Here is a 27328-nt window from a genome sequence, read left to right as displayed (position 1 = left end):
TTTAACTGGCAGGTTTTCTGTAAGGTGTGCTGACTGACTTGAATAGTTTTAAACATCATTCTTCACCCCTAAATATTTCATTATGTTTTTGCTAAGCATAAGAACATTCTATCTAACCACAAGAATATTACCATGCCACACCTAAGAAAAAGCAGAATAGTTTTGAAGTATCATATAATATTCAATCCATGTTAATAATTTTTTCCATTTGTGCCCCCAAATTACTTTCAGAGTTTTTCTTTATTTTTTGTATGATTATTTTTAAAATTTATTTATTTATATTTTTGGCTGCACTGAGTCTTTGTTGCTGCATGTGGGCTTTCTCTAGTTACAGTGAGCTGGGTCTTTGGGGCTGTTCTCTATTCTCTAAGCTATTCTTATTGTGTCTTATTGTGATGGCTTCTCTTGTTGCAAAACTCGGGCCCTAGTGTGCCTGGGTTTCAGGAGTTGTGGTGCAGGACTTGGCTGCCCCAAGGCATGATCCCAGACCAGGGATCAAACCCATGTCCCCTGCATTGGCAAGTGGATTCCTAACTCCTGGACCACCAGGGAAGTCCTCAGTTTTTTTTAAAAAAGCGTGTTTGTTTTTTTTTTTTTTAAAGCCAGGACAGGGAACCCGAAGTCAGTCAAGATACATGCATTGCATTTAGTTGTTCTTTTACTTTATCCCTCTTGATCTAGAACCATTTTTTTTCTGATACAAAATTTTAAGAGTCTGTTCCATTGGTCTTACAGAATATTCCACATTCTGAATTTTTCTGATTCTTTAAACTTAAAGTATTTCTTAATTTGTTCCTTTGTGACCTATATTACCTGGAAGTTAGCTCTAATACCTTGTTTAGATTCAGGTTGAGCACTTTTGGTAAGAATACTTTGAAAGTTATGCTGGGTATTTTATATTGCATCACATTTTCCACCTATAGTAGAAAATACAGGTAAATATCTTTAAGACTTTGAGGTGGAAGGGATTTCTTAAATAAGATGCAAAAATAAGAGGAAAGAGGATAAACAGTTACAGAATTACTGAATTCTCAGGTACTCATGATTCTGTTTCTTGTTCTTACATTCTTTTTCTATTTCAGTTGTTATATAAAATACTCTGTTTTTAAAGTTTAGTTTTACAATTTAATATCTTATAACGTGAAGTCCCTTTCTTCTCCTTTCATCAGAATATTCTTTGCTATGCTTCTTACATAAATATACTGGTATACCCATCTTTAATAATCTTGTCAAATAATAAAAAATCCTTTTGAGATTTTCATTGGAATTGCCTTGAATCTATATTAAATATGGCAAGAGTTGACATTTTTCCTATATTAAGCATCCATTCCATAAACGTGGGATATATATCCCTTTATTGAGATCTTTTAGGTCCTTCATTAGGATTTCACAGTTTTATACATGAAAATCTCTGAAATCTCCTCTTAGAGTTATTTCTTAGAACTTTTAAAATTGCTCAAATGGAATATTTTTTCTTTTCTATTTTCTGATGGATTATTGCTAACATACAATTAATTTTTGTTCACAGTTGATTTCTTTTAATCCCTCCATTGTTGGCAAATCAGTTTATTAGTTATATTTCTTTTTCATTTGTTCTTCTGGGGTTTGCAATTTTTGATACCTCCTATTTCCTTTCCTTGTCTTAAGAATGCATGCTCCTTTCTTACCACTCTATTATCTTAACATGGAGCTCTGACAAGGACTCCCTCCCTGACCAAACTCTTGAACGAGAACTCTCTGAGGCCTTGGCATTCTGTCCTTGGCCTGCTGAACCCAGTTCAGCAAGAAGACTGCCAAACAAGTTTAACAAGAATCTCCCCAATTCTTAGTATCTATAACCAAGTTATTCTTAGTAATTTTCCATCCGTTGACTTCTTTGACCTGCCTGTTAGCTGTCCTGAGCTGTCCTTATTATTGTATTTAGAACTGAGTTCATTCTCTCTCTCCTATATGAATAGACTTGAGCCCTACTGCAATAGTTTCGATCAGGTCTTCCTTGCCTGTTTAACTTGTCCAATGCAATTTTTCTTTTACATTTCCATCTTCAAGGTTACTTCATGATCTGAAAAGCCTACTGCCACTACAGCAAATATATCTGCATTCTGGGAAGAAGGAAGAAAGAAAAAGCTGATAGAAGATAAGCAGTGTGGACCTTTCATTTGGGTCATCTCGCTTCAAGCAGCCCTCTCAGGAGATATTACAGAAGGTACTATACAACACTTTTGCCTCCATCTCAGGGATGGAAACTTAATCACATGAACATATCCATGGGAGTCAGGATATACAAGGGAGGCAGGATAATCCTTCAGCTGGGCACATTGCTGCTTCAATTAAAGTCTGGATTCTGTTATCAAGGAGAAAAAAGAAAGGTGATATATTAGGTTGCATGTAGCTGTGAGTAAACCATATAGGGGTTATTATAATTAAGATGAGAGATAATTTATTTTTTTCAGCTCTGTTGAGATATAATTGTCACATAACATGATGATTTGATACATTGATATATTGAGAAATAACTTCCACAGTAAGGTTAGTTAACACATCCATCACCTCACATAACTACCTTGTGTGTGTGTGTGGGTGTGTGTGTGTGGGTGTGGGTGTATATGGTAAGAACATTTAGGATCTACTCTATTAGCAATTTTCAAGTATATAAAACAGTATTGTTAACTACTGTCTTTGTGGACTTTACACTCACAGCCCTCCCCCCGCCTCACCCCCCCATAAAAAACAGGGGATGGGGATGGGGAGAGTGTTAGCTGCTCCAGAATTTCCATATAGGAGAAGTTACAGAGGAGTCAGAGATGGGACTTAAGGCTTCATTTATATAGTAAGGACACTGTTATTACTTAGATTTTAATTAAGAAGTAAATAAAAATAATAGTTTTCCTTAAGTACTTTTAGCCACACATTGACCTGGAGGAGGGCATGGCAATCCACTCCAGTGTTCTTGCCTAGAGAATCCCATGAACAGAGGAGCTTAGTGGGTTGCAGTCCATAGGGTCACAAAGAGTTGCACAGGAAAGAAGCGACTTAGCACGTGCACGACCATCTTAAAGACTATTATTATTTTATTGTTGTCGCCTACTATAGTTTTCCTTGCGGTTGTTAAGGTGAAGGCTAGTGAAGATTAATGGGGATTCAAGTCTCCATTCCCCCCACCAGCCCTTCCTGTGTTAGTCACTCAGTCGTGTGCCACTTTTTGCAATCCCAGGGACTGCAGCCCGCTAGGTTCCTCTGTCCATGGAATTCTCCAGGCAGGAACACTGGAGTGGGTTGCCATTCCCTTATCCAGGGGATCTTCCCTACCCAGGAATCGAACTCTAGTCTCCTACATTGCAGGCAGATTCTTTACCATCTGAGCCACCGTAGAGCTCAGGACTATATTCTAACTTCTAATCCTGTTTGCCCCAGTGCTTTCTTGCATTAAAGGCTGTACCACCCTTCCTCAGCGGATTGCCCATTCTAACATTTCTCTGTCAAGTCGTTTCATCCAGGGGTGGACTCCCATTCTGACCTCTCCACACTCCCTGAGTGCTTGTCCCTGCGGCAATCAATCCCTTGCTGTTGTTTAGTCGCTAAGTCGTGACCCACTCTTGCGACCGTATGGATTGTATCCCGCCAGACTCCTTTTCTATGAGATTCTCCAGGCAAGAATACTGGAGGGGTAGTAAGCCTTGCCTTACTCTAAAAACCAACCGAGGGCTATTTCTCCGGTGTACGGAATGGACACACTTCCAAGATGGCGGCCCGCTCGCAGAAGCACCATTGGGTGCAGCCATGTTCTCTACCCAACAGCGCTCCACGCCCCGCCCCCGGGAAACCGCACAAAGTCTCTTAACGTCTCTTCGCCCTGTTGAACGCGACTGCCAAAGTAATCCGGAGCATGCGCAATGCCAACCATCCGTAAGGGGCGGTGCTAGAGGGCTGACTGGAAGCGGAAGTGCCTCGCGGAGGGGTTTTGGTTTTGGTTTTTTTTTTTTTTGCGGCTTGTGTGGGGAGCATTTTCACACTTTATTTCCGAGAGGTCTCTGTGGTGATTTTGGTTGGTCTTGATTAGGAGTTCGTGAGGTCAGTGATGGAAGGCTTGTCCGTGGAGTTAGTGATGATGGTTTTTGGCTTCAGTGGTGGGGGCTCGGGTCTGTGGCGTCCCTTGATTGGTATCAAACAGTTCACTGATGGGGTTCTGGGCAACGATGAGTATCTTTAAGATGATTTTTGGGCCCAGTGATGGAAGTCTGTGGTCAGTGGTAGGGCTTGGGGCGTCAGCATGGGGTCTGTCATGAGCTTGTTTTCTAAACATTCACAAGCATTTTCCTTATTGCTCACATCTCAGTGTTTGGGTTTTTGTTTTTGTCTTTTTTTTTGAATTTCAATTTTTTCTTTGACCCGTGAATTATTCAGAAGGGCATTCTTATTTCAAATAATGCCTCTGGGTGAGGCTCGAGGGTAAAAATTGCTTATGGCCCAGTTCAGGGTCAGTTTTCATAAATGTCACACATTTTTTACGGAAAAGCAATGTGTGTTCTTTAATAATTATATTGTTTCATAGCGAATGTATTTCCATATTATTTTCTCTGCTCAATTATTTACCGAGACAGGTAAACTCACATTGGAAAGGTTATTTGTCCTCTTGCCCTTCTTTCTGCCAGTTTCTGGTTTGTGTATTTGAAACTATTATTAGGAACAGTTATTTTTATTTTTAGTAATAGTTGTACCTAAATAACTCAAAAGATACTATAGCCATTTAAGTACCCACCACTAATTTATAAAAGAGCTCATTTTCCAAAATGCTTTCCAGCACTGTAAAAAAAGCTTTTACAGTTCTGAGGGAAAAATCATATCTAATTGTTCTAATGCAGTCGGCCATCTAAATTTCCTTTTTTGTAAATTTGCGTGTCCTTTGTCACTTTTTTAAAAATCTATTTGATTGCTAGTTTTGTTTTTTTTTTAACCATTAGGGATAACCTGTCATCACATATTGAAAAATTTTATGTATATATCTTCATTTTTATTTTTAAGGTGTATCTTAATGTATACTCAGAAATATTTGTTTTTTCTTTTATAGTTTCTGGGTTTTCTCTCATTTTTAAGTTAGATCTCATTTATAAGTTAGATATTTATAAGTAAGATCCCTCCTACTCCACCAGAATGTTACACAAATGTATTCTCCTAAAGTTTATTTTAATATTTTTTGAGGTTTTAAAAATGTATATACTTAAAGTACTTATTCCTGTTGGAAATCAATCTAAAGTATAGTGTGTGATGGGGATCTAGTTTGTTTTGTTCCAGGTAAATGGCCAGTTACATCAACACCACTTACGCAATGAATTTCTTGTGTACATTCAGTTGAATGTCACATACATAAATCATTAAGTAATACATACACACATCATTGTCTGGTCTGTTGTTTTCCTTGCTTTGATTATATTGTTTTTATATTGTTTTAATATCTAATAGTGATGTGTTTTAATATCTAATTGCTGATATTTATTGCATGCTTCTTGTGTTCCAGGGAGGTGTTGAGTACTTTACAAGCACCATCTCATTTAATTTTCATAATTCTATGAGGTAGGCACTTTGATTCTTATTTTTGAAACTAAAGCTAAAATAACTTCATTTTCTCATAGCCAAAAAATAGCTGAGCTGCAATTCACATCTTTAGTACTGTTTCTCTGTATCTCATGTTTTCCCCCATATTTTACCATGAATAACTTATCACAGGATTTGTTAAACTTTCTGTCCTTCACAGAGTGCGTGTATGTTCAGTTGCATCTGACTCTGTGACCTCACAGACTGTAGCCCACCAGGCTCCTCTGTCCATGGGATTTCCCAGGCAAGAATACTGGAATGGGTTGCCATTTCCTCCTCCAGGGAATTGTCCTGACGCAAGGATTGAACCTGTGTCTCCTGCATTGGCAGGCGGATTCTTCACCACTGAGCCAACTGGGAAGCCTGTACTCCACAGCGGTAGTTCTCAAAATGTGGTTCCTGAAACAGCAATATTAGCATCACCTGGGTACTAGTTAGAAATGCAGATTTTGGGGCCCTGCTATGGTCTGAATATTTGTTCCTCCCTAATTCATATGTTAAAATCCAAACACCCAAAATTATGGTGTTAGAAGATGGGACCTTTGGGGAATGATTAGGTCATAAAAGTAGAACCCTGGTGAATGGGATTAGTGCCCATGCAAAAGAGACACCGCAGAGCTCCCTAGCCCCTCCCACCATGTGAAAACACAGCTAGAAGGTGCTGACTTTAAACCAGGAAGAGTGCCTTCATCAAAACATGTTCGTGCTGGCACCTTGATCTTGGACTTCTCAGCTTCTAGAACTGCGAGCAGTAACTTTCTGTTGTTTATAAGTCACCCAGTCCGTGGTATTTTGTTAGAACAACCTATGGGCTGTATCCTAGACCTGCTGAATTGGAAACTGTTAGAGTGTGCAGATTTTTAACTGTCTTAATATTTTAACAGACCCTCCAGGTGATTCAAATGCACACTCAAGTTTGAGAACCACTGTTCTGTGGTGTCTGGCTCAGGAAACTACACCTTGGAGTTCCTTGGAAACATTGATGTGATGACTGACCATGTGGACATTATCTTTCCAGGAGCCTCTGGACTAGATCTTCCTCCAAATTTCACCTCACCACTCTTCAGAGGCTCTGCTTGAGTTTATATGTGCACCAAACTTTAGTTTGCTTAGAGAATAAAGGTTGAGACCCAACATGACCATGCCAGCTAATTGGACCTCTCCTCAGAAATCCCTGGGCCTGGCTCCAGAGGAACCTGGCGGCTCATGTGAGGTGAGGAGGAGGAATCCCAGCGGGTGGAAATTCATTCTGGGAGTAGTTTGATCTTTACAACAAGGTTTTGGATAAAGATGATACCTAAAGTTATTCCCAACCTTTTTTTTGGTATTTGTTTCATTTTGTTTACTATGTAACCTTGATGTCCCAACCAGTCAATGATAATAAAAGAATTGAAAATTATAAATACAGATTCAGAAGTCAAATGTATTAACTATTCACAGCAAAACGATGCTCAAAAATAATCTGAAAGTGAAAAGTTTAAGTGAAAGTTAGTCACACAGCCGTGTCTGACTTTTTGTGATCCCAAGGACTGTAGCCCATCCGGCTCCTCTGTCCATGGAATTCTCCAGGCAAGAGTACTGGAGTGGGATGCCATTTCCTTTTCCAGGGAAAAATAATCTAGAGAAATAATTTATCTCAAAGAAATAAAATGTAAATTGCAGATGAAATGGGTGTATTTCTAGGAATATATTAACTTTTCCCATCAAATCTTTAATTACCATTTACTATATTTTCCCTTGTAGGCATTATGACTTTTATTTTAAAAATTCTACTTTTAATAAGATTGAGATTGGCCAATGCCAATTTTTCACAGAGTGTTTTTATTGCTTTCAGAGAAAACTTAGTTTCTGTTACTTTTTCTTTCTTTACTGAGATCTGCCATTTTTTTTTTTTAAATTAAATAACAATTTCTTAACCTGTTTTTCCAGAATTTATTCCTTGGACTTTTATATCCCTATTTACTTAATTAAGTTGTTGCTTGTTTTAGTGAATTCCTTGAATTCATGGTGAATGTGTTTAATTGTGTGGCAGCTTATTTCTAGCATGTTCCTTTAAATCTCCTTTTTCTTTCATTCTTTTTGCTAATAGTGTCTTTGTACATTAGATTTTTATTGTTATCTCTAAGTAAGGAGATTTTTTCCCTGGACAGATTGTTTATAAGAAGCTCGTTTGGTGTGGAGTCAAAGCCACAGATATGACATCTTCTTGATTCCTTATTTAATTATTGATGGCATAGGGTTCAGGGGCCAGGGTTTTGGTGTGAAGTAGGTTGTGCAAATGTATGAAAGAGAAAGATTAGAGCATATATAGTCTTTTCAAGTATATAGGGGGACATTTTCAAAGAAATGATAATGTTTTAAGCCTCCTGCTGCTGCTAAGTCGCTTCAGTCACGTCCAACTCTGTGCGACCCCGTAGACGGCAGCCCACCAGGCTCCCCTGTCCCTGGGATTCTCCAGGCAAGAACACTGGAGTGGGTTGCCATTTCCTTCTCCAATGCATTAAGCCTCCTAAACAGAATAAACATATCGAAAAGAGGCAAACTAGAATCTTTGAAGACAGTTAAATGAAGAAATAAAAAAGATAGCTTTTAAACATCATAATTTTAGACATTAAAAACCAAGAGCATCTTTTAAAAAAATTTTTGTATTTATTTATTTTTGACTGTGCTAGGTCTTCATTGGTGCCAGCGGGCTTTCTCTAGTTGTTGTGATGTATGGCCGTCTCATTGTGGTGGCTTCTCTTGTTGCAGAGCACAGGCCCTAGAGCACACAGGCTTCAGCAGTTGTGGTGCACAAGCTTAGTTGCCCCATGGTATGAAAAAACCACAAGTATCTTTAATACTTTCTCTGTCCTGTCCTGCCTACATGCTTATTCCCTCCTCTGAATTCAGTGACCTGCTTTATACATATTAGTACAACTGAATCATCATCTCTATACTAGCTCTGTATCCATCTGCCTAGTGTCCCTCCTTGTATATGTTTTATCACCTAAACCTCAATACGTACAAAATTTATTAATTCTTGTCTTCTTCCCCCAGCCTCCACCTCTAGTCCTTAAATTCAACTGTGACCTTAGAATCTATAACAACACAAAACTGATAACTGAGTTACTTGAATTCCATTATCTCATCTTCACACTTGGTATCAATTTTACCTCCTTAATAATTAATATCAATCTGTTCTATAGCCTTACTACAGCCTTACTTTAGGTAAGTAAGAAATTTGTATTCTCCCACATGAATTATGCAGTGGTTTTCATGACTTATTTTTCCAGTTTTGCTCATTTCAGAATGTTCTCTTATGAAAATAATCTTTCTTCAATATAGTTTTTCAACTTTTATTTGTTTTGAAATAATTATAGATTCAAAGAGCATTGCAGAATATAATACAGAGAATTCTTCCATAAATTCCAGTTTATTGTGGTGCATGGTTATTTTTATTCATTGCTGGATCCAGTCTGCCAGTATTTTGTTTAGAATGTTTGCATCTAAATTCATAAAAGCCATACTGGTCTGTAGTTTTCTTTTTGGTACTGTCTTTGTCCTGTTTGGTATCAGGGTAATAATACTGACTTCATAAAATTAGTTGGGCTTAAGTAGAAGGGCTTCCTCCTCCTTTACTTTCTGAATGGGATTATGTAAAAATGAGACTAACGCTTCTTTAAAAACTTAGTAGAACTCTCTAGTAAAACTATCTGGGCCTGGAGATTTTTTTCCGGAGATTTTTTAATTGAATGGTTGTGGGATTATCAATTTATCTATGCCATAATGTAAGTTTTGGTAGTTTGTGGTTTTTGAGGAATTGGTCCATTTCTTATAAATTGCTGACTCTTACCAGCATAGAATTTTTGTATTCCCTTATTTTTCTTTTAATGGCTGCCAGATCTGTAATCATAGACCTATTTCATTCCTGATATCAGTGATTTGTATCTTTTTAATCCTTGATTACTAGGTCAGTTAGCAAGATTTAGCAGTTTTATTTTTTCCCCCAAATAATACATTGTGTGTTATTGATTTTTCTCTAGTTTTTTAAAAAAATTGTTTTCAGTTTCATTGATATTTACTTTCTATTATTTTCTTCTTTCTGCTTGCTTTGGGTTTATTTTGCTTCTCTTTTTCTACTTTCTTGAGGTAGGAATTTAGATTATTGACTTGAGAACTTCCCCCTTTCCTTTTTTTTTTTTTAAATTGATGTAATTGACATATCACACATTAGTTTTAGGTATATAACACTATTCAATCTTTGTATATATTGTGAAATGGTCACCGCAATAAATCTAGTTTTCATCACACATAGATGTTTTTCTTGTATTGAGAACCTTTAAGATGTTTATTAACTTTCACTAGACAGTTATAGTTCTAATTTTTTGAGGAACTTCCATAGTATTTTCCATAGTGGTTGTACCAGTTTACATTCTTCCAGTAATGCACAAGGATTCCCTTTTCTCCACATCTTTGCCAACACTTGTTATTTCTTGTGGTATTTTTTGTTTTTGTTTTATATGGTGGGCTTTTTCGGTAATAGCCATTCTAACATCTGTAAGGTGGTATCTTATTGTGAATTTAATTTGTATTTCCCTGATCGTTAGTGATGTTGAGCATGTTTTCATGTATCTGTTGGAAATCTGTATATTTTCTTTGGAAAAATGCCTTATTCAGATCCTCTGCCCATTTTTTATTTGGATTGTGTTTCCTCTTTTCTATAAACTTCCCTTTCAGCATCTCACAGATTTTGATATGTTACATAATTTTTACCAGCCAATAAACATAAAAATTTTGATTTAGTTAGTAATCAAATAACTGTAAAGATAATAATGCATTACCATTTTTGCCCAGCATGACAAAGATTTTAAAAGGACAGCACTTAATGGTAATGAGAGATAAGATGAGTTGATACGTAGTATTTCTCATTTTCTTCCAGTTCTGTGTATTTTCTAAATTTCTTTTGAGGATTTCTCTTTGACTTGTAGTTTATTTAGAAGTGTGTTGATTGATTTCAAAATATTTTGTGACTTTTCAGTTTTTGTTATTATTTTCTAACATAATTCCTTTGGAGATTTTTCTGTTGTCTTTCTGTTACTGATTTTTACTTGGATTCCATTATTTTCAGAGAACAACCTTGCATTATTTCAGTTCTTTCCAGTTTGTTGAGATTTGTTTCACAGCCTAGGATATAGTCTGTCTTGGTCATTGTTCTGTGGGTTCTTGAAAAGAATGTGTATTTTTCTTTTGTTGAAGTATCCTATAAATGTTGATTAGATGGTGTTTGCTTTTCTGTAGCATTGATAATACCCTCTCTGTTATTTCTGCAATTTGCTGAGTGTGGGATGTTGAAGTCCCTATAAACACTTTTTTAAGTGTTTATAACTCCAGGTGGAAATAAGTCATTCCTTCAATTATGCATTTCCAGACTAGATTTTTAAAATATAAATGGTCATGTTTTTTAAAAAAAAAAAAAAAAACACTTTATTATGAAAAAAATGTAAACATATCCAAAAGTAAAGAGAACAGTATAAGGAACCCTTGTATCTATTATACTGATCACTCAGCTTTAGTAGTCATCAATATTCTGTCATTTTTATATTAACTAAAGTCACCCTCCTCCCCAACTGCCAGATTATTTGAAAGTAAATTCCAAAAACCATTTTATCTGTGAATACTTTGATGTATATCTCTTAAGATATGAGAATTCTTTTTTTCCTTTTTGTTTAATGTAACCATAAAGCCATTATCACACCTATAACATAGTGACAGTAATTTCTAGATATCATCTAATATACAGTTTTTATTTGAATTTCTCTTAAGATCCCCTGGATGAAGAAATGGCAACCCACTCCAGTATTCTTGCCTGGAAAATCCCATGGACAGAGGAGCATGGCGGGCTACAGACCATGGAGTTGCAAAGAGTCAGACACAATTAAGCATGCACAAAGACAAACAAACAAACATGCCATAAGTATCTTTTTAATGTTGGTTTGCTTTAATTAAGAGCCAAACAAGGTCCGTAAGTTGCACTTGGTTAGTATGACTTTGAAGTCTCTTTTTTGGGGCGGGGGGGAGTTGGGGAGCATAGCACAAGGCTTGTGGGATCCTACATCCCAACCAGGGACTGAACCTGGGATCTCGGCAGTGAAAGCTCCAGCTTCCAACCATTGAACTGCCAGGGACTTCTCTTAGTCTCTTTTAATAAAGAAAAGATCCCCCTCTTCCCTTCTGTGGCCATCACTGAAGCGCCAGCAGCCAAAATGAAGTTCAGTCCCTTTGTGACTTCTGACCTAAGCAAGAATCGAAAAAGGCATTTCAGTGTGCCTTCCCACATTTGCAGGAAAATTATGTCTTCTCTTTCTAAAAAGCTAAGACAGAAGTACAAAGTTTGATCCATGCCCATCCGAAAGGATGATGAAGTTCAGGTTGTATGAGGGCACCACAAAGGGCAGCAAATTGGCAAAGTAGTCCAGGTTTACAGGAAGAAATACATCATCTACATTGAATGAGTGCAGCAGGAGAAGGCTAATGGCACAACTGTCCATGTGGGCATTCACCCCAGCAAGGTGTATCACCAGATTAACACTGGACAGAGACCACAAAAAGATCCTCGAAGGTAAAGCCAAATCTCGCCAAGTAGTAAAGGAGAAGGACAAATATAAGGAAGAAACAAATGAGAAGATGCAGGAATAAAGTCATCTTGTCTATAGCTTTCATTAAAAACTGTTAAAAAAGATTCCCCTCCATATTTTTTTCTTTTATGATTAATTTTTTGAAGAAACAGGTCATTTGCTACCTTCTGGATTTAGCTTATGTTTTAGCCTTGATATTGTTGAACATTTTCCTCTGTACTTCACATTGTTGTTGTTTAGTCACTAAGTTGTGTCTGACTCTCTGCGACCCCATGGGTTATAGCCTGTCAGTTTCCTCTGTCTGTGGGATTTCCCTGGCAAGAATACTGGAATGGGTTGACGTTTTCTTCTCCAGGGAATCTTCCCAACCCAGGGAGTGAACCCCCATCTCCTGCACTGCAGGCGGATTCTTTGCCCCTGAGGCACAGAGGAAGCCTTACGTATGAATAATTTGTTGGATCTAGAGGCTTAATGAGTTTCAGGTTGTATTTTTCTTTATATATCATATCAGGAGGCACATAATACCTGGTTATCTCTTTTTATGATGTTAAAATTGTTAATTCATTACAGATGTTCTTAGCTCATTCATTCATTTTAAACTTCTCTTCAGCCTTTCACATGAAACAGTTGAGCAACCTTTAGTGATTATTGTCTAAATCTATTATTTCATTACGAATTATGAAATGATGTTATTCTGGTTCTATCCTAACTTCTTCATTAGCCAGAAAGCATTTTGTAAGAAACTGTTCCTCATCATTTATTTGGTTATTCTGCAATACAAAAAAATTTTAATATAAATCTGATTAGCTTAATTACCTTTACTTAAAGTGGAAAATTCATAGTTCTTCTATGAGCAAACTATTTTCCCCATAACCAGCTTCCTGGCATGTCATGCAGACTTCTCTTCATTTACAGAAGCTATTTGCTGTTCTCCAAACTCATCGTGTATTTTCCTATATCCACACCTTTGGTTTTGTCTTTTCTGGGAAATGACTTCCCTCACCCCCCCATTCTGTATTATACCTCTCATCTTCTAACTTAAATTCCTCAATTAATGTAAACTTACACCCCCATGTAGAATGTATTTTTCCTTTTTGGGGACCTCAGTGTTTTCTACATGGAGATTCACTTTTTAACCCTTTAGTGAATCTGTGACTTCGTTTTTTTTTAAACATAGGTCTTACTTATTTTCTAAGTCTTTTAAGTTGCTAGAAGATTAGAAACATAAGTAATTTATTTTTGTTTCCAGGACTAGCATAATAGGTTGGCCTAAATTGATCAGAAATTATATTTTAGGTTATTCATCCAGTTGCTAGAAAACTACGAGAGAGCCTATTTCAATCTTCAGTTTTGAAAAGTGAGTAATTGACTGATCATAGTATAGAACAATGGAGAAGGCAATGGCACCCCACTCCAGTACTCTTGCCTGGAGAATCCCATGGATGGAGGAGCCTGGAGGGCTGCAGTCCATGGGGTCGCTGAGGGTCGGACATGACTGAGCGACTTCACTTTCACTTTTCACTTTTATGCATTGGAGAAGGAAATGGCAACCCACTCCAGTGTTCTTGCCTGGAGAATCCCAGGGATAGGGGAGCCTGGTGGGCTGCCGTCTTTGGGGTCGCACAGAGTCGGACACAACTGAAGTGACTTAGCAGCAGTAGCAGCAGCAACAGTATAGAACAATGGCAAAAATTCTTTACTGGACTTCTTTCTTCCATAAAATATTATGTAGAACTAGATATTTAATATACACTCTGTATAGACTGAAATGACTTAGCACACACACATGCACACTCTATATGAAATATTATTTTTTAAATGTTCCTGGATTACACAAGTATATGCATTTTTCAAAACTTCAAATGGTACTCTGAGGGTTTGTACATTTCATTGTATGTAAGGCTTATCTTAAAAACAATGAAAACATGTTATACTCTACTTAATGATTTGCATTTTTGAAGTATTTAGAAGGAAGTATACTGGCACCTATAGTTTTTGAAATGCACAGAAAAGTAAGATGGATTGATGGATGGGTAAATATGTGGTAAAAGCAAGTAGAGTAACATGTTAGTGATAGATTATAAGTGGTAGTTTTATAGGTTTTCCCTATATAATTCTTTTACATTTTCTGTATAAAAGTTCATAATAAATTTTTAGGGAAATGAAGGGGGTGAGGTTTTTTAAAAAAAGAGGTAAACTAATAACTACAAAACTCAAGTTCTATATTCCTAAATAAAGTGTCTGCATCTTCCAAATCTAACTATTCATACTGAACAGGAATGTGCCCTTACAGGGATCAGTGTCCTTCAGGGACGTAGCTGTAGATTTCAGCAGAGAGGAGTGGCAGCAATTGGACCTTGATCAGAAAAACCTGTACCGGGATGTGATGCTGGAGACCTGTAGCCACTTGCTCTCAATAGGTAAGCACAGTCACGTGGGTGTCTGAAGGAAGGCCCCACTGAGAGTGTTCTTATTCTCAGGTGCTGAATGCTATGAGACATCTGACTTATATGATGGTTTTGCCCTTATTTGTCCAGAATTCTTTTTCCCTTTTGGGCACTGTGAATATTATAGTTGACTCTTGAACAACACAGGGGTTGGGGTGCAGACCCCCTGCACAGTTGAAAATTTACATATAACTTTTCACTTCCCAAACACTTAACTACTAATAGCCTACTTCTGACTGGAAGATTTACCAATAACATGTGAAAGTGTTAGTCCCTCAGTCATGTCCAACTCTTTGCGACCCCATGGACTATAGCCTGCCAGACTCCTCAGTCCATGGAATTCTCCAGACAAGAATAATGGGGTGGGTATCCATTCCCTTCTCCAGGGGATCTAATGGGGTTGAACCTGGGTCTCCTGCATTGCAGGCAGATTCTTTACAGTCTGAGCCACCTAAGAATCCCTACCTATTGGGCTTATGTTACCTATTTTATTTATGTTATTTATTTTATTTATGTTATTTACCTATTTTATTTGTGTTACCAATAACATAGTCAATGTATATTTTGTATATTGTATGTATTATATATTGTATTCTTATAATAAAGTAAGCTAGAGAAAACAATTACAAAAGAGGCACACTTACAGTAATGCAGTTCTTGCAAAGCAAAGTTATAAAACAGTAAGACAGACATTAATTTTATGTTAAATATTATTCACCTTATGCCTATGTAAGAATAGTCTGTCAACCTCAGTACAGGTCTTATGTATGACGTTCTACATGATGAATACTTAGGCAATGATGATGATGAAACTAAAACTCCTCATACAGTTCTTATCAATAGATTTTCACAGGAAGACACATGCATATACAACAGATAAGTTTATTAACTGTATAGCACGATGAGTATTTACTGCTTTTTAGGTGGAAGTAGATCATCATAAAAGTCTTCATCTTCATCATCTTCACATTAAGTGAGCTGAGGAGGAGGAAGAAAAGAAATTGGTTTTGCTGTCTCAGAGGTGGCAGAGGCAACAGAAGTGGGGGAGGTAGAAGAGTTGAGGCTGGAGAAGCAGGCACACTCAGTGTAACTTTACAGAAATACATCATAATTTCTGTCTTAACTTTTTCACTTTTTTATTTCTCTAAAAATGCTTCTATACCATACCAATCCTTCATCCACCATTTGCTTTAGTTTAAGTGTCCATATCATAGAAAGGTCCATGTGGTAAAAGAAGTCAGAAACAGTCTTAAGCAAGTGGAACCCGTCTGCTAGACTGTCTCATGTCAGTTTGTTCTCTGGCACTGCTTCTTTTATGTCTGTCTCCTACCATCTGGCACTGATTCGGAAGCCCTCATATTTACCAAGCCTGTTGTGTGATGTCTATTAGCTCTTGAACTTCTCCAAGATCCATATCTTCAAATCCTTTACACTTTCACCTCCGCCTTTTTTGCCTTATTCACAATGTCTTTCATGATTTCCCTGATTGGTTCTGCTGTAAATCCTGTAAAGTCACGCACAACATCTGGACAGTTTCTCTGGCAGGAATTTATGGTTTAGGCTTGATGACTTATAGCTTTTTCTATAACAAGAATGGCATCTTCAGTGGTGTAATCCTTCCAGTCTTTCATGATGTTCTGTCAAGGTTCTCTTCCATAGCATTGACATTCCTTTCTGTGGACTATCATGTAAAATAAGCTTTAATGATCCTTGTGATCCCCTGATCTAGGGGCTACATTAAAGATGTGTGTCTGGGGACAAGTAGACCACTTTGTCACCTTTGGTGTTGAACTCATGGGGTTCTGGGTGGTCAGTGGCATTGTCCAATATGAAAAGAACTTTAAAAGGCAGTCTCTTACTGGCTAGGTACATCCTAACTTAAGGGACAAGCATCAGTGGAACCAATACAGAAAGAAGTTTCTTGCTGTTCAGGCCTTCTTGTTTTACAGCCAAAAGACTGGCAGCTGATGATGATTTTCTTAAAGGCATCCAGGAACTCATGTGTTCCCTTTTGGTCAGCAGAAGCTGCTTGTCCTGTTATCTTTTTTTAAAGCCAAACCTCTTTCTAAATTTATCAAACCATCTTTTCCTGGAATTATATCCTCTTTCTTTAGGCCATTCACCTTCCTTCTGCTTTAATTTATCATATAGTATTAGAGTTTCTAGATATACTTCTCTTATAGCAATTCTAAACCCACATAAAAACTACATTTAAAAAAAGTTTATTTTTGGCTGTGCTGGGTCTTCATTGCTGTGCAGGCTTTTCTCTAGTTGCAGTGAGCTGGGGCTACTCTAGTTGCAGTGTGCAGACTTCTCATTGTGGTGGCTTCTCTTGTTGCAGAGGGCATCAGTAGTTGCAGCACATGGGTTCAGTAGTTGTGGCTCCCAGGCTCTAGAGCACAGGCTCAATAGTTTTTGTGGCACACAGGCTTAGTTGCTCCACAGCATGTGGGATCTTCCAGGATCAGCGACTGAACCTGTGTCTCTTGCACTGGCTGGCAAATTCTTTACCATTGAGCCACTTCCTTATGCAGGGAAGCCCAAAACTCCACTTTTAATAGAAGATAAAAAAGTATTTCTTAAAAAGTGCAAGGTTTTTGTATAGTCTGCTTTAGCTACAGCAATGCTTTATGAATTTCTTTTTCTCTTTTTAGAATGGTCCTCATACTGAGTTTGTTTATCTTGAAATGGCTGGCAACCACAGCTTTCGCTTGGAAAATATTTTCAATAAAATCCATGTGAGTGGACCCATGCAGTTCAAAGCTCTTTTGTTCAAGGATTAATTGTACTTTGTTCTCAGAGATACATGGTTAGTTTCCTGAAAAACAAAGCCTCATTGAACAATAAAACTTTATTGATCGGGCTCAGAAACTCAATTCAGTTCAGTTCAGTCGCTCAGTTGTGTCCAACTCTTTGTGACCCCATGGACTGAAACACAATTAGCTGGACTTTAATCAAGCAATTCAACTTTTTCTTATAATGGCACTTAGTATGGGTTCCATGATATTTTTCAAGGTTTATGGTATTGAGTGAACATGAAAAAGTACATGAAAACCCAGGGAGACTACTTTTTAGTGCTATGTGCAATTTATTGGAGAGAGGGATTGCTCATGAAGTGATGATTAGGGTGTTTTAAGTGGATATTCACAGCACTTAAACTTACTGAAATAGCAATAGGAGGTAGCTACAAAATTATTACAGTAGTACAATATGTACTACAGTTTATGTAGTTATAATTTATTATTGCATCTTTACATTTGTCTACATTTCTCTGGACTGTGAATGGTGCCATGTACAGTTATAAGCTTTTGTATGCATAAATTTTGATAAACTTTAACTTTTTAGAATAGATTTGTGTATACTTTATGGTGAATCTGCCTGCAATCAGGAGACCCCGGTTTGATCCCTGGGTTGGGAAGATCTCCTGGAGAAGGGAATGGCAACTCGCTCCAGTATTATTGCCTGGAGAATCCCATGGACAGAGGAGTCTAGTGGGCTAAAGTCCATGAGGTTGCAAAGGGTCAGACATGACTGAGCGCAGGCAGAAGCAAGCAAGACCTTTTATCATTTCTCATGAACAGGATATCAAGTTCCTGAAACCAAGGTTTTCATGTTGGAACAAGGAAAGGAGCCATGGGCACTGCAAGGTGAGGGCCCATATCAGAGCTGTCCAGGTGAGTGAGAGTGACCCAGACTGATGGGACACAGGGGAGTAAATCTCAGCCATCTTGAGAAAGGCTGGCATCTTTGAATTGCTGTTAGTATGACTCTTCTGAAAGGTTCTGATTTTTTTTTTTTTTTTCCCTTGAGAGCCCTTGACATTGCCCTTTGAAATAACTAAATGCCTTCTACGTAAATGCCTTTATCAATTCTATCTTCTTCATTGGCTTTTTGGCCTCTGGCTCACATGCCAATCTGCCTCATTAAGTATTTTCTTTTTATCTTGGTTATGCTCACTTTCTCTAACACTCTTTTCTTTCTGCCTTCCCCATTGTCTGAGATTCACTCTTTATGTATTCAGCTGTTTGTGGATTTGCTTTCTTTAAAACTTACTATGTGTCACACACTCCCATTCCTGCTAGTCCTCTCTCATTTCTTATTGTGAGATGGTTCTAAACTTTATCTCCAGTCATGCTGTCTTCCTGTTTTCTCCATAGTCACGGACTTAAGATTTCTCATTTTCCCATTCCCTATGCCTTTCATCCAACTGATTACTTAGGGCTCACTGTCACTTAACTGTTACGAGTACCTTTCTGACTTTTCCTTCCAAAATTACTTGAGACTTCGTACTGACTGGGGACTCTCTGCCTGGCTGACTGATTTTTGAAATTGCTTTATTTCTGTACTTTGCAAGATGAGGTTTGAGTTTGATCATGTCTTCATTCAGGATGCACTAATATCATCAGTATGAGTAAGGATTCTCTAGGATTTTTTTTTCTATTTATTCCTTTTTTATTCTTTCCCCCATACTCATCTCATTTCCCATCACAGGCAATTGTTTCTTATGATAGAAAGATACTTTTCAGTTCATATGTGGTCTTTTAAAGTTTAAAATGACTTGGGGTATGTATTATTAATTTATATAAATGTTATTGTGCTGTATATCTTGTTCTTTGCCCTTTTTTCACTTCTGCACATAGTGAATTGAGTTCATAAAGTTTATTCTCTAAATAAACTGAATTCTATCCCAGGTGTTTCCTGTCACCCCTGTCACCAAGTCTACTAAGTCATTAATTCACCCTCATCACTCTTCATTGTGTTCAACTTGGATGAACCATATGAGCCTCTCATCTTGCCTTAGCTAGCTGTTCTTTGAGCTAAAATCATTCTCCTTTGAGAAGGAGACTTTGGGTTTCAACCTCAAAAATTTTCTATGTTGAGAGGGAAGGTGATGCTACAAATGACGTTTTGTTGTATTTTATTTTAGAAGAATTGTGGCAGATTGGTGACCAGATAGAGAGCTATCATCAGAGAGAAAACAGATCTTTAAGAAATGTGGCTTTCATCAAGAAAGTATTGACTATACAGAGGGATTATGCATATAAGGGCATAAGAAAAATAATTCGTGTGAGCCAAAACATTCCTTCCCCAAAGAGACCTCATCATCAATGTGACTTATTTGGAAGTGCTTTAAGCTGTAATTTAGATTTATGCAATAATAATAGAAACAGTGGATCAAAGAACATTAATAAGATTACTGAATATGGTAAAATTTCCTCCTATACTAAACAAGAGTGTACTCCAACAGGAGAGAAATTACGGGACCATAATCAATGTGGAAAAATTCTCAACTATAAACAAGTACCCTCTCAACATCAGAAAATTCATACTGGGGTGAAATTTTATGAATGTCCTGAATTTGGAAATATCTTCACTCAGAATTCACAACTCAAGGTACATCTGAAAGTTCATACAGGAGAAAAACTCTATGTATGTATTGACTGTGGGAAGGCTTTTGTACAGAAGCCAGAATTCATCACACATCAGAGAACTCATACTCGAGAGAAGCCCTATAAGTGCAGTGAATGTGGGAAAGCCTTTTTCCAAGTCTCTTCTCTTTTCAGGCATCAGAGAATTCATACTGGAGAAAAACTCTATGAATGCAGTGAATGTGGGAAAGGCTTCTCTTATAACTCAGATCTTAGTATACATCAGAAAATTCATACTGGAGAGAGACACCATGAGTGCAGTGAGTGTGGGAAAGCATTCACGCAGAAGTCCACGCTCAAGATGCATCAGAAAATTCATACAGGTGAGAGATCGTATATATGTATTGAATGTGGACAAGCCTTCATCCAGAAGACCCACTTGATTGCACACCGAAGAATTCACACTGGAGAAAAACCATATAAATGCAGTAATTGTGGAAAGTCCTTCATTTCCAAGTCACAGCTGCAGGTACATCAACGAACTCACACAAGAATGAAACCGTCTATGTGCAGCGAATATGGAAATGTTTTCAACAATAATTCCAACCTCAATACACATAAGAAGGTTCAAATTAGAGAGAAATCTTCCATATGTACTGAATGTGGTAAGGCGTTTACCTATAGGTCAGAGTTGGTTATACATCAGAGAATTCACACCGGAGAAAAGCCTTATGAATGTAGTGATTGTGGAAAAGCCTTCACTCAGAAGTCTGCACTCACAGTGCATCAGAGAATTCATACAGGAGAAAAATCGTATATATGCATGAAATGTGGTCTAGCCTTCATCCAGAAGGCACACTTGATAGCCCATCAAATAATTCATACAGGAGAGAAACCTTATAAATGTGGTCACTGTGGGAAATCCTTTACTTCCAAGTCACAACTCCATGTGCATAAACGAATTCACACAGGAGAAAAACCCTATACGTGCACTAAATGTGGGAAGGCATTCACTAACAGATCAAATCTCATTACACATCAGAAAACTCATACAGGAGAGAAATCCTATATATGTTCTAAATGTGGCAAGGCCTTCACTCAAAGATCAGATTTGATTACACATCAGAGAATTCATACTGGGGAGAAACCTTATGAATGCAGTACCTGTGGAAAATCCTTCACCCAGAAGTCACACCTCAATATACACCAGAAAATTCACACTGGAGAGAGGCAATATGAATGCCATGAATGTGGGAAAGCCTTCAACCAGAAGTCAATACTCATTGTGCATCAGAAAATTCATACAGGAGAGAAACCCTACGTGTGCACTGAGTGTGGGAGAGCCTTCATCCGGAAGTCAAACTTTATTACTCATCAGAGAATTCATACTGGGGAGAAACCTTATGAATGCAGCGATTGTGGGAAGTCCTTCACCTCCAAATCTCAGCTCCTGGTGCATCAACCAATTCACACAGGAGAAAAACCATATGTGTGTGCTTTATGTGGGAAAGCCTTTAGTGGCAGGTCAAATCTCAGTAAACACCAGAAAACTCATACTGGAGAGAAGCCCTACATCTGTTCTGAATGTGGAAAGACCTTCAGACAAAAGTCAGAACTGATTATACACCATAGGATTCATACTGGAGAGAAACCTTATGAATGCAGTGATTGTGGTAAATCCTTTACTAAGAAATCACAGCTCCAAGTGCATCAGCGCATTCATACAGGAGAGAAGCCTTATGTGTGTGCAGAGTGTGGAAAGGCCTTCACTGACAGGTCAAATTTGAATAAACACCAGACAACACACACCGGAGACAAACCCTATAAGTGTGTCGTCTGTGGGAAAGGCTTTGTTCAGAAGTCAGTGCTCAATGTGCATCAGAGTATTCACACTTAAGAGAAACAGTCTGAGAGAAACCTCAGTGAGATCAGATCTGATTTTATATTATGAAATTCGTGCAGCAGAAATTATGCATATTATCTTAAGTAGAAATGCTCCATCATAATGTCACATATTAGTATACAGAAGAGGATCTCTGAAAGGGCCCTAAGAGAGGGCTCCTTTCCACATTGTCACCAGCGTCAGTAAACCATGAGGCATTTATACTGAGAAAGAACTTTGTCAACGTGGTACATTAGTGGAATTTTTCTCATGAAAACTGTAATGGAACACTGTTACCAAATTCTGCACTGGAAACATTCTGTGAAGTCATGTTAATGATAACCCTGTTTACTGTGGAATAGGTAACATGCCAATAAGCTGAATGGTAGAACAACATAATATATATGATAATGATAAGCCCTGAGTTCTGTGAGGTGTTTGTTGCAGAACACATTGTCTAACAGAATTTTGGGTGACATTCTTCTGCTGAATCTAACATGGTCTTGTCTATACAATTCCCTATTGCATATTTTTATCAAGAAAGGGATGCCACAATAAATGAAAAATTATTTTTGTATACAGTTGACTGCACCCTTATCCTCTAGCACCCCTCGTTAGCTATCAGTGTCTTCAACTCCCACGCAGCACATTGTCTTCTGACTGCTATAATTGCATTATGATTGTCCATTCATGCTAAACACCGTGTCTGCTGACTACCCTTATCTCCCAGATTTATTGACCCTTAATTACCCCGCAGCATAATGTCCTGTGAGTTCCCATTACCTTCAGGAAAGCTTCTGAAGTAAGGATGTTCAGGTCCTCTCAGTCAACTCTTCACCTCAGTCTCCCGTTTGCTGTCATAGTTTTTCCAGCTCATTTGCCTTCCTTAATGACTTGCCCTTTATAATGACAATAACAAATCACTAACTCATAAAAACAAACCTCAACATTACCTTCACTGTCTTCTTTCTATCCATCTTCATTCCATACACTCCACAAGGACCTTCTCCCCCATGTCCCTCAAACACATCAAATTAGGTCCTGCCTCAGGGCCTAATTTGCATTTGCAGTGCCCTCTTCAAAGAGCACAGTTCCTCATATCTGTGTGCTTTACTCCTTCATGTCTTTCGTCCAGCAGCATCTCTTTGCAGAGGCCTTCCCTTCCCTTCCCTACCTATCTGACTTAAAATTCCATCCCTCTCCTCTTCCTCCTCTATCATTCTCCATAACACTTATTACCACAGTACCTTGTATATTTCACTTGTCTATGGTTCCCATTCTAGAATGTTTTTTTCCCATTTTGTTCACCATAGTGAACTTAGACCCATGCCTAACGTACAGCAGTCCTTCCATGAATGCACATTATGGAGTGTTGACCCTGCTCTTCTCACGATTTCCCTTTGATGCTTTCTATGTGTGTGCTGTGCTCACTCAGTCATGTCCAATTCTTTGTGACTCCATGGACTGTAGCCCACCAGGTTCCTCTGTCCATGAGATTTTTTTCCGGCAAGAATATTGGAAGGGGTTGCCATTTCCTTCTCCAGGGGATCTTCCCAACCCAGAGATTGAACCCCCATCTCCTGTGTCTCCTGCATTAGCAGGCAGATTCTTTACCACTGAGCCACCTGGGAAGCCCCGTGCTTTCTATATTACAGCATAAGATTCTCTGATGGGGAGAACCAACTTACCTAGTACACAGCAGGCTTTTTTACCCTCAGTCCTTCCTTCCTGTCCCAAAAGTTGTAACATCATTGTAAACCTTTTGGTCTGATGCCAACCAATTGAAGGAAAAGAGAACTGAGGCATAGGAAATCAGTCCCATATAGATACTTGATGTTTCAAGATTCCCTTCAATGATTCCAAAATACCTCAGTCAGCTCCAAAGTGATCACAAAAAAGCATGCTTATTCTGCCCAAGCATTCACAACCCTGCCCTACCCCAATTGCACCTTGACAGGGCCTTGCCTACCTCCTAAGCTGATGTACAGACCTGCTTATCATGCCCTGACAGGTCTGCCCAAAGCTGCTAATTTGGAGAAACCAAGTGCAGAGAGAGGGGTTGCCTTTCCTTGGATGTCAGGTGGGCAGCCTAAGACTGAAGCAGCAGTGGCCTCACATATGCATGCAGAGGAACCAATTGAATGATCAGCTGTTGGGTGGCCAAACTGGTTCCGCCAGGTCAGTCCATTGACAACGCTGAGAGTGGGCAATAGGTGGTACAGAATTGTTCTCACCTTTGTGACTAGCAGCATGGGGATTAAGAATGGGGACAGAACCTGGTGGAGGGAGCAGGACTAAGGATTCTCATATAATCTCCAATAATCAAATTGGGCAGTGATTAGTGGCATGTCCCATTACCTTAATGATATCTAATCCATCATTAGCTCCTCTTTATCTCACTGCTTCACAGTAAGTGATGAACCCACTATCTTAGAACAATATCTGGTGACCCACTACCCCCTTTTACTGCACCCAGTATTGCTTCTGGGGCTTCACTAAATGTTTTGTGACACAGCATTATCCCCCAACTGGGGACAGTGTTTGCTAACTCCTCAGGAGAGTGTCTGGAGATCTCGCCATTATCCCCTTCTTAATCCACAATGTCTGGACACCCTCCATTATCCTCCTTTTACCTTATTCCATCACTGTGTCACCTCTTACTAATTCCAGGAAATAATGTCTGGAGAACTTATTCATTACATCTTCCAGTTAACCTCCAGCATAATGTATATTACTTTGCCTCATTTGTGAAACAGTCTGGTAACCTCCATACTCCTGATTTATTCCAGTTTTCACCTAAATCATGACTGATGACCGCTTACAACAATCCTCGTAGTAGGAAACCATAGTATAACCTACCAAATCCAACTTTTAATATTATCTCCTGATTTTTTCATGACATCTCTATCTGAATGGCTTTTGTTTCCCTCCATTAATTGTCTCTTATAGTGATAGTGACAGTCTTCTATTACCCCCACACAGCAGTGTTTGTAACCATCCCCAGCACAGTATGTGGTGATGCCCCCAGTACTCTCTGAACATTGGTGTGTTCTGTTCATCTGCTTCCCTATCCCCAGGTAAGGGCAATGACTGATAAGACATCATAGACTTCACATTAGCCATCCCTGTAGGACCCCCATTAACAACTCGTACAAAGTCTTTTGATGACCATTACCCACTAATACAGTATCTATGACTCTTCCATTAAATCCTGGTAATACCTATTTCCCTATTTGCCCCCAATAACATAGTGTCTGCTGGTTCCCCGTTGCTCACATTGCTTCATCAGACCACTTAGTATGGCTCCTGCAAGTCCCCCAGCATTGCTTGTCCAAGTCCCCACTGTTTGCATGGACAGGAACCCTGTGGGGATGGAGAAGGGATAAGGAGAGGGTAATAGCCTCATACACACTGTCCAGGGAATTGTTGGCCTGGAGTAGACTGGGGAGGCTCTGGGGCCCCCAGGAGATCACATACTGAGATACCGACTTACTACATGAGTGATGCAAGCAAAATAGCTAAAGTTGTCAACATGGATTAAAATCCTGGTGCCAACCCTGATGCCTAGTAACCTCCCCTGAGCCTTGATTGCTTCACCTGTAAAATAGATTTATGGAAGATGCAGGGATTTAATATGGTTCACATGAGGGGAGCAGAGCTAGTGCAGACCAAGGAGAGTGTCCCTATTGTTAATAATATTACCAGTTATAAATTGACACAAGACCAACCTCTGAATGGCTGTAGCCAAACCTCACAGAGGGAAATGTATGTTATTTTATAAATTACTTTCAACTATATCTCTCTTATATTTACTGTAACATAGTATCATAGTGCTGCTGTGCTGTGCATAGTTGCTCAGTCCTGTCGGGTTCTTTGTGACCCCATGGACTATAACCCAGCAGGCTCCTCTGTCCATGGGGATTCTCCAGGCAAGAATACTGGACTGGGTTGCCATGCCCTCCTCCAGGGGATCTTCCTAACCCAGGGATTGAGCCCAGGAGTCCTGCATTGCAGGCAGATTCTTTACTGTCTCAACCACCAGGGAAGCCCAAGAATACTAGAGGGGGTAGCCTATCCCTTCTCTGGGGGATTTTCCTGGCCCAGGAATCGAACTGGTGTCTCCTGCAATGCAGGTGGTTTCTGTACCAGCTGAGCTACTAGGGAAGCCCAATGTTATAGTACTGAGGTATTTTTAAAATTTAGATTTACTGAGGTATCATTTACACACAGTAATAGTCACCCTTAAAAGCGTACATTTCTGAGAGTTTTTGACAAATGCAGCATAAAATCAAGGAGTCAACACTACAATAAAAAAAACAGATTCTTCACTACCCTAAATTCCTTCCTATCTCTTTAAAAAATTATGAGTATTTCTTTCTTAAATGTTCTTTTTTTAAGTGGAGTATAATTGCTTTACAATGTTCTGTTCCTGCTGTACAACAACCTGCATCAGCTGTATGTATACATATATCCCCTCCCTCTCATCACCTCATCCCACCCCTCTAGATCATCACAGAGCACCAGGCTGAGCTCCCTGTGCTATTCAGCAGGTTCCCGCTAGCTATTTTACACATGGTAGAAAGGTCCTATCCCTTTTTGATCAATCTACTCCCAACCCCTCAATATTGCTTATCTGTTTCCTGTTTGTATAGTTTTGCCTTTTTCACATGTCATGAATGTATGTGTATCCATATAAATATGTAAGTATGTATCTCCTTTTGAGTCTGACTTCTTTCATTTAATGTATCTGAGACTCATCCATATGGTTGTATGAGATACAAATGAAAGTATGGTGATGAAAAGACACTGGACATAGTCATCAGGAAAATGCAAATAAAAACCATAATGACATACCATTACATGCTTGTTAGAATGGCAGTGAATAAATAACATAGTGGTAGAGCAATAGACACTTTCATGTATTGCTGTGGGAATGATACCGAGTAGTATATCTACTATGGACAAAAGTTTCACAAGTTCTTATAAAGGTAACTATATACCTATCCTATGACCCAGCAATCCCACTTCTAGGTTTTTACCATAGAGAAATGAGAAATTAGGTATGTACTTGAATGTTCATAGGAACTGCATTCATCATCACGAAAAGATTGGAAATAGCCTAAATGCCCATCAATGGGTGAATAACTAAATACAGTATAGTACATCTATGCAGCTGAGTTATGACACAAGCTCCAACATGGATGAATCTCAGAAGTATTATGTTTTACTGTATGATAAATTATGTTTGATAAAAGATTATTAGAAATTAGATGATAAATATATATAATTAGATTTGTACATTAGTTATAATTTTATATTGCATGTCATTATATACTTTAACATTGTATATAATATAGTACACTGCAATATCTATTATTGTATATTCCTATTACAATAAAAACATTTTATATGATATATAAT

The 27328-nt window shown here is 38.4% G+C and overlaps 1 protein-coding gene, 1 long non-coding RNA gene and 1 pseudogene across 17 annotated transcripts; 2 read left to right on the top strand and 1 right to left on the bottom strand.

Annotated features, from left to right (window-relative positions):
* Positions 1 to 3833: 3833 nt before the first annotated feature.
* Positions 3834 to 27322, top strand: ZNF585A (zinc finger protein 585A). 16 transcript variants are annotated; one of them, XM_086351839.1, is made up of 7 exons: positions 3882 to 4071; positions 5516 to 5571; positions 6611 to 6805; positions 14503 to 14629; positions 18238 to 18330; positions 23919 to 24085; positions 24697 to 27322. In XM_086351839.1, the coding sequence occupies exons 3-6, from the start codon at positions 6728 to 6730 to the stop codon at positions 24050 to 24052; spliced, it is 432 nt and encodes a 143-aa protein (XP_086207965.1). In that variant the 5' UTR covers positions 3882 to 4071; positions 5516 to 5571; positions 6611 to 6727; the 3' UTR covers positions 24053 to 24085; positions 24697 to 27322. The 16 variants fall into 16 exon arrangements, with proteins under 16 accessions (XP_086207950.1, XP_086207965.1, XP_086207964.1 ...); XM_086351829.1 differs by lacking the exons at positions 23919 to 24085; positions 24697 to 27322 and adding exons at positions 11398 to 11610; positions 19584 to 22484 and having other exon boundaries at positions 3907 to 4071; XM_086351826.1 differs by lacking the exons at positions 23919 to 24085; positions 24697 to 27322 and adding exons at positions 5875 to 5970; positions 19584 to 22484 and having other exon boundaries at positions 3907 to 4071; positions 6477 to 6805.
* Positions 11838 to 12313, top strand: LOC147353733 (large ribosomal subunit protein uL24 pseudogene; annotated as a pseudogene).
* Positions 15523 to 22818, bottom strand: LOC147353732 (uncharacterized). Its single transcript, XR_015145892.1, has 2 exons — positions 22691 to 22818; positions 15523 to 17474 (listed from the first exon to the last, which is right to left on the bottom strand). It is a non-coding gene; the product is annotated as an uncharacterized LOC147353732 (long non-coding RNA).
* Positions 27323 to 27328: the final 6 nt, after the last annotated feature.

Source organism: Bos grunniens, chromosome 18 (genome assembly GCF_055505025.1).
Source record: "Bos grunniens cultivar Pamir isolate PY7600 chromosome 18, Bosgru_T2T1.0, whole genome shotgun sequence".
Lineage (NCBI taxonomy): Eukaryota > Metazoa > Chordata > Mammalia > Artiodactyla > Bovidae > Bos > Bos grunniens.
Note: the sequence above shows the minus strand (reverse complement) of the source record. Positions and strands in the feature narration are given on the sequence as shown.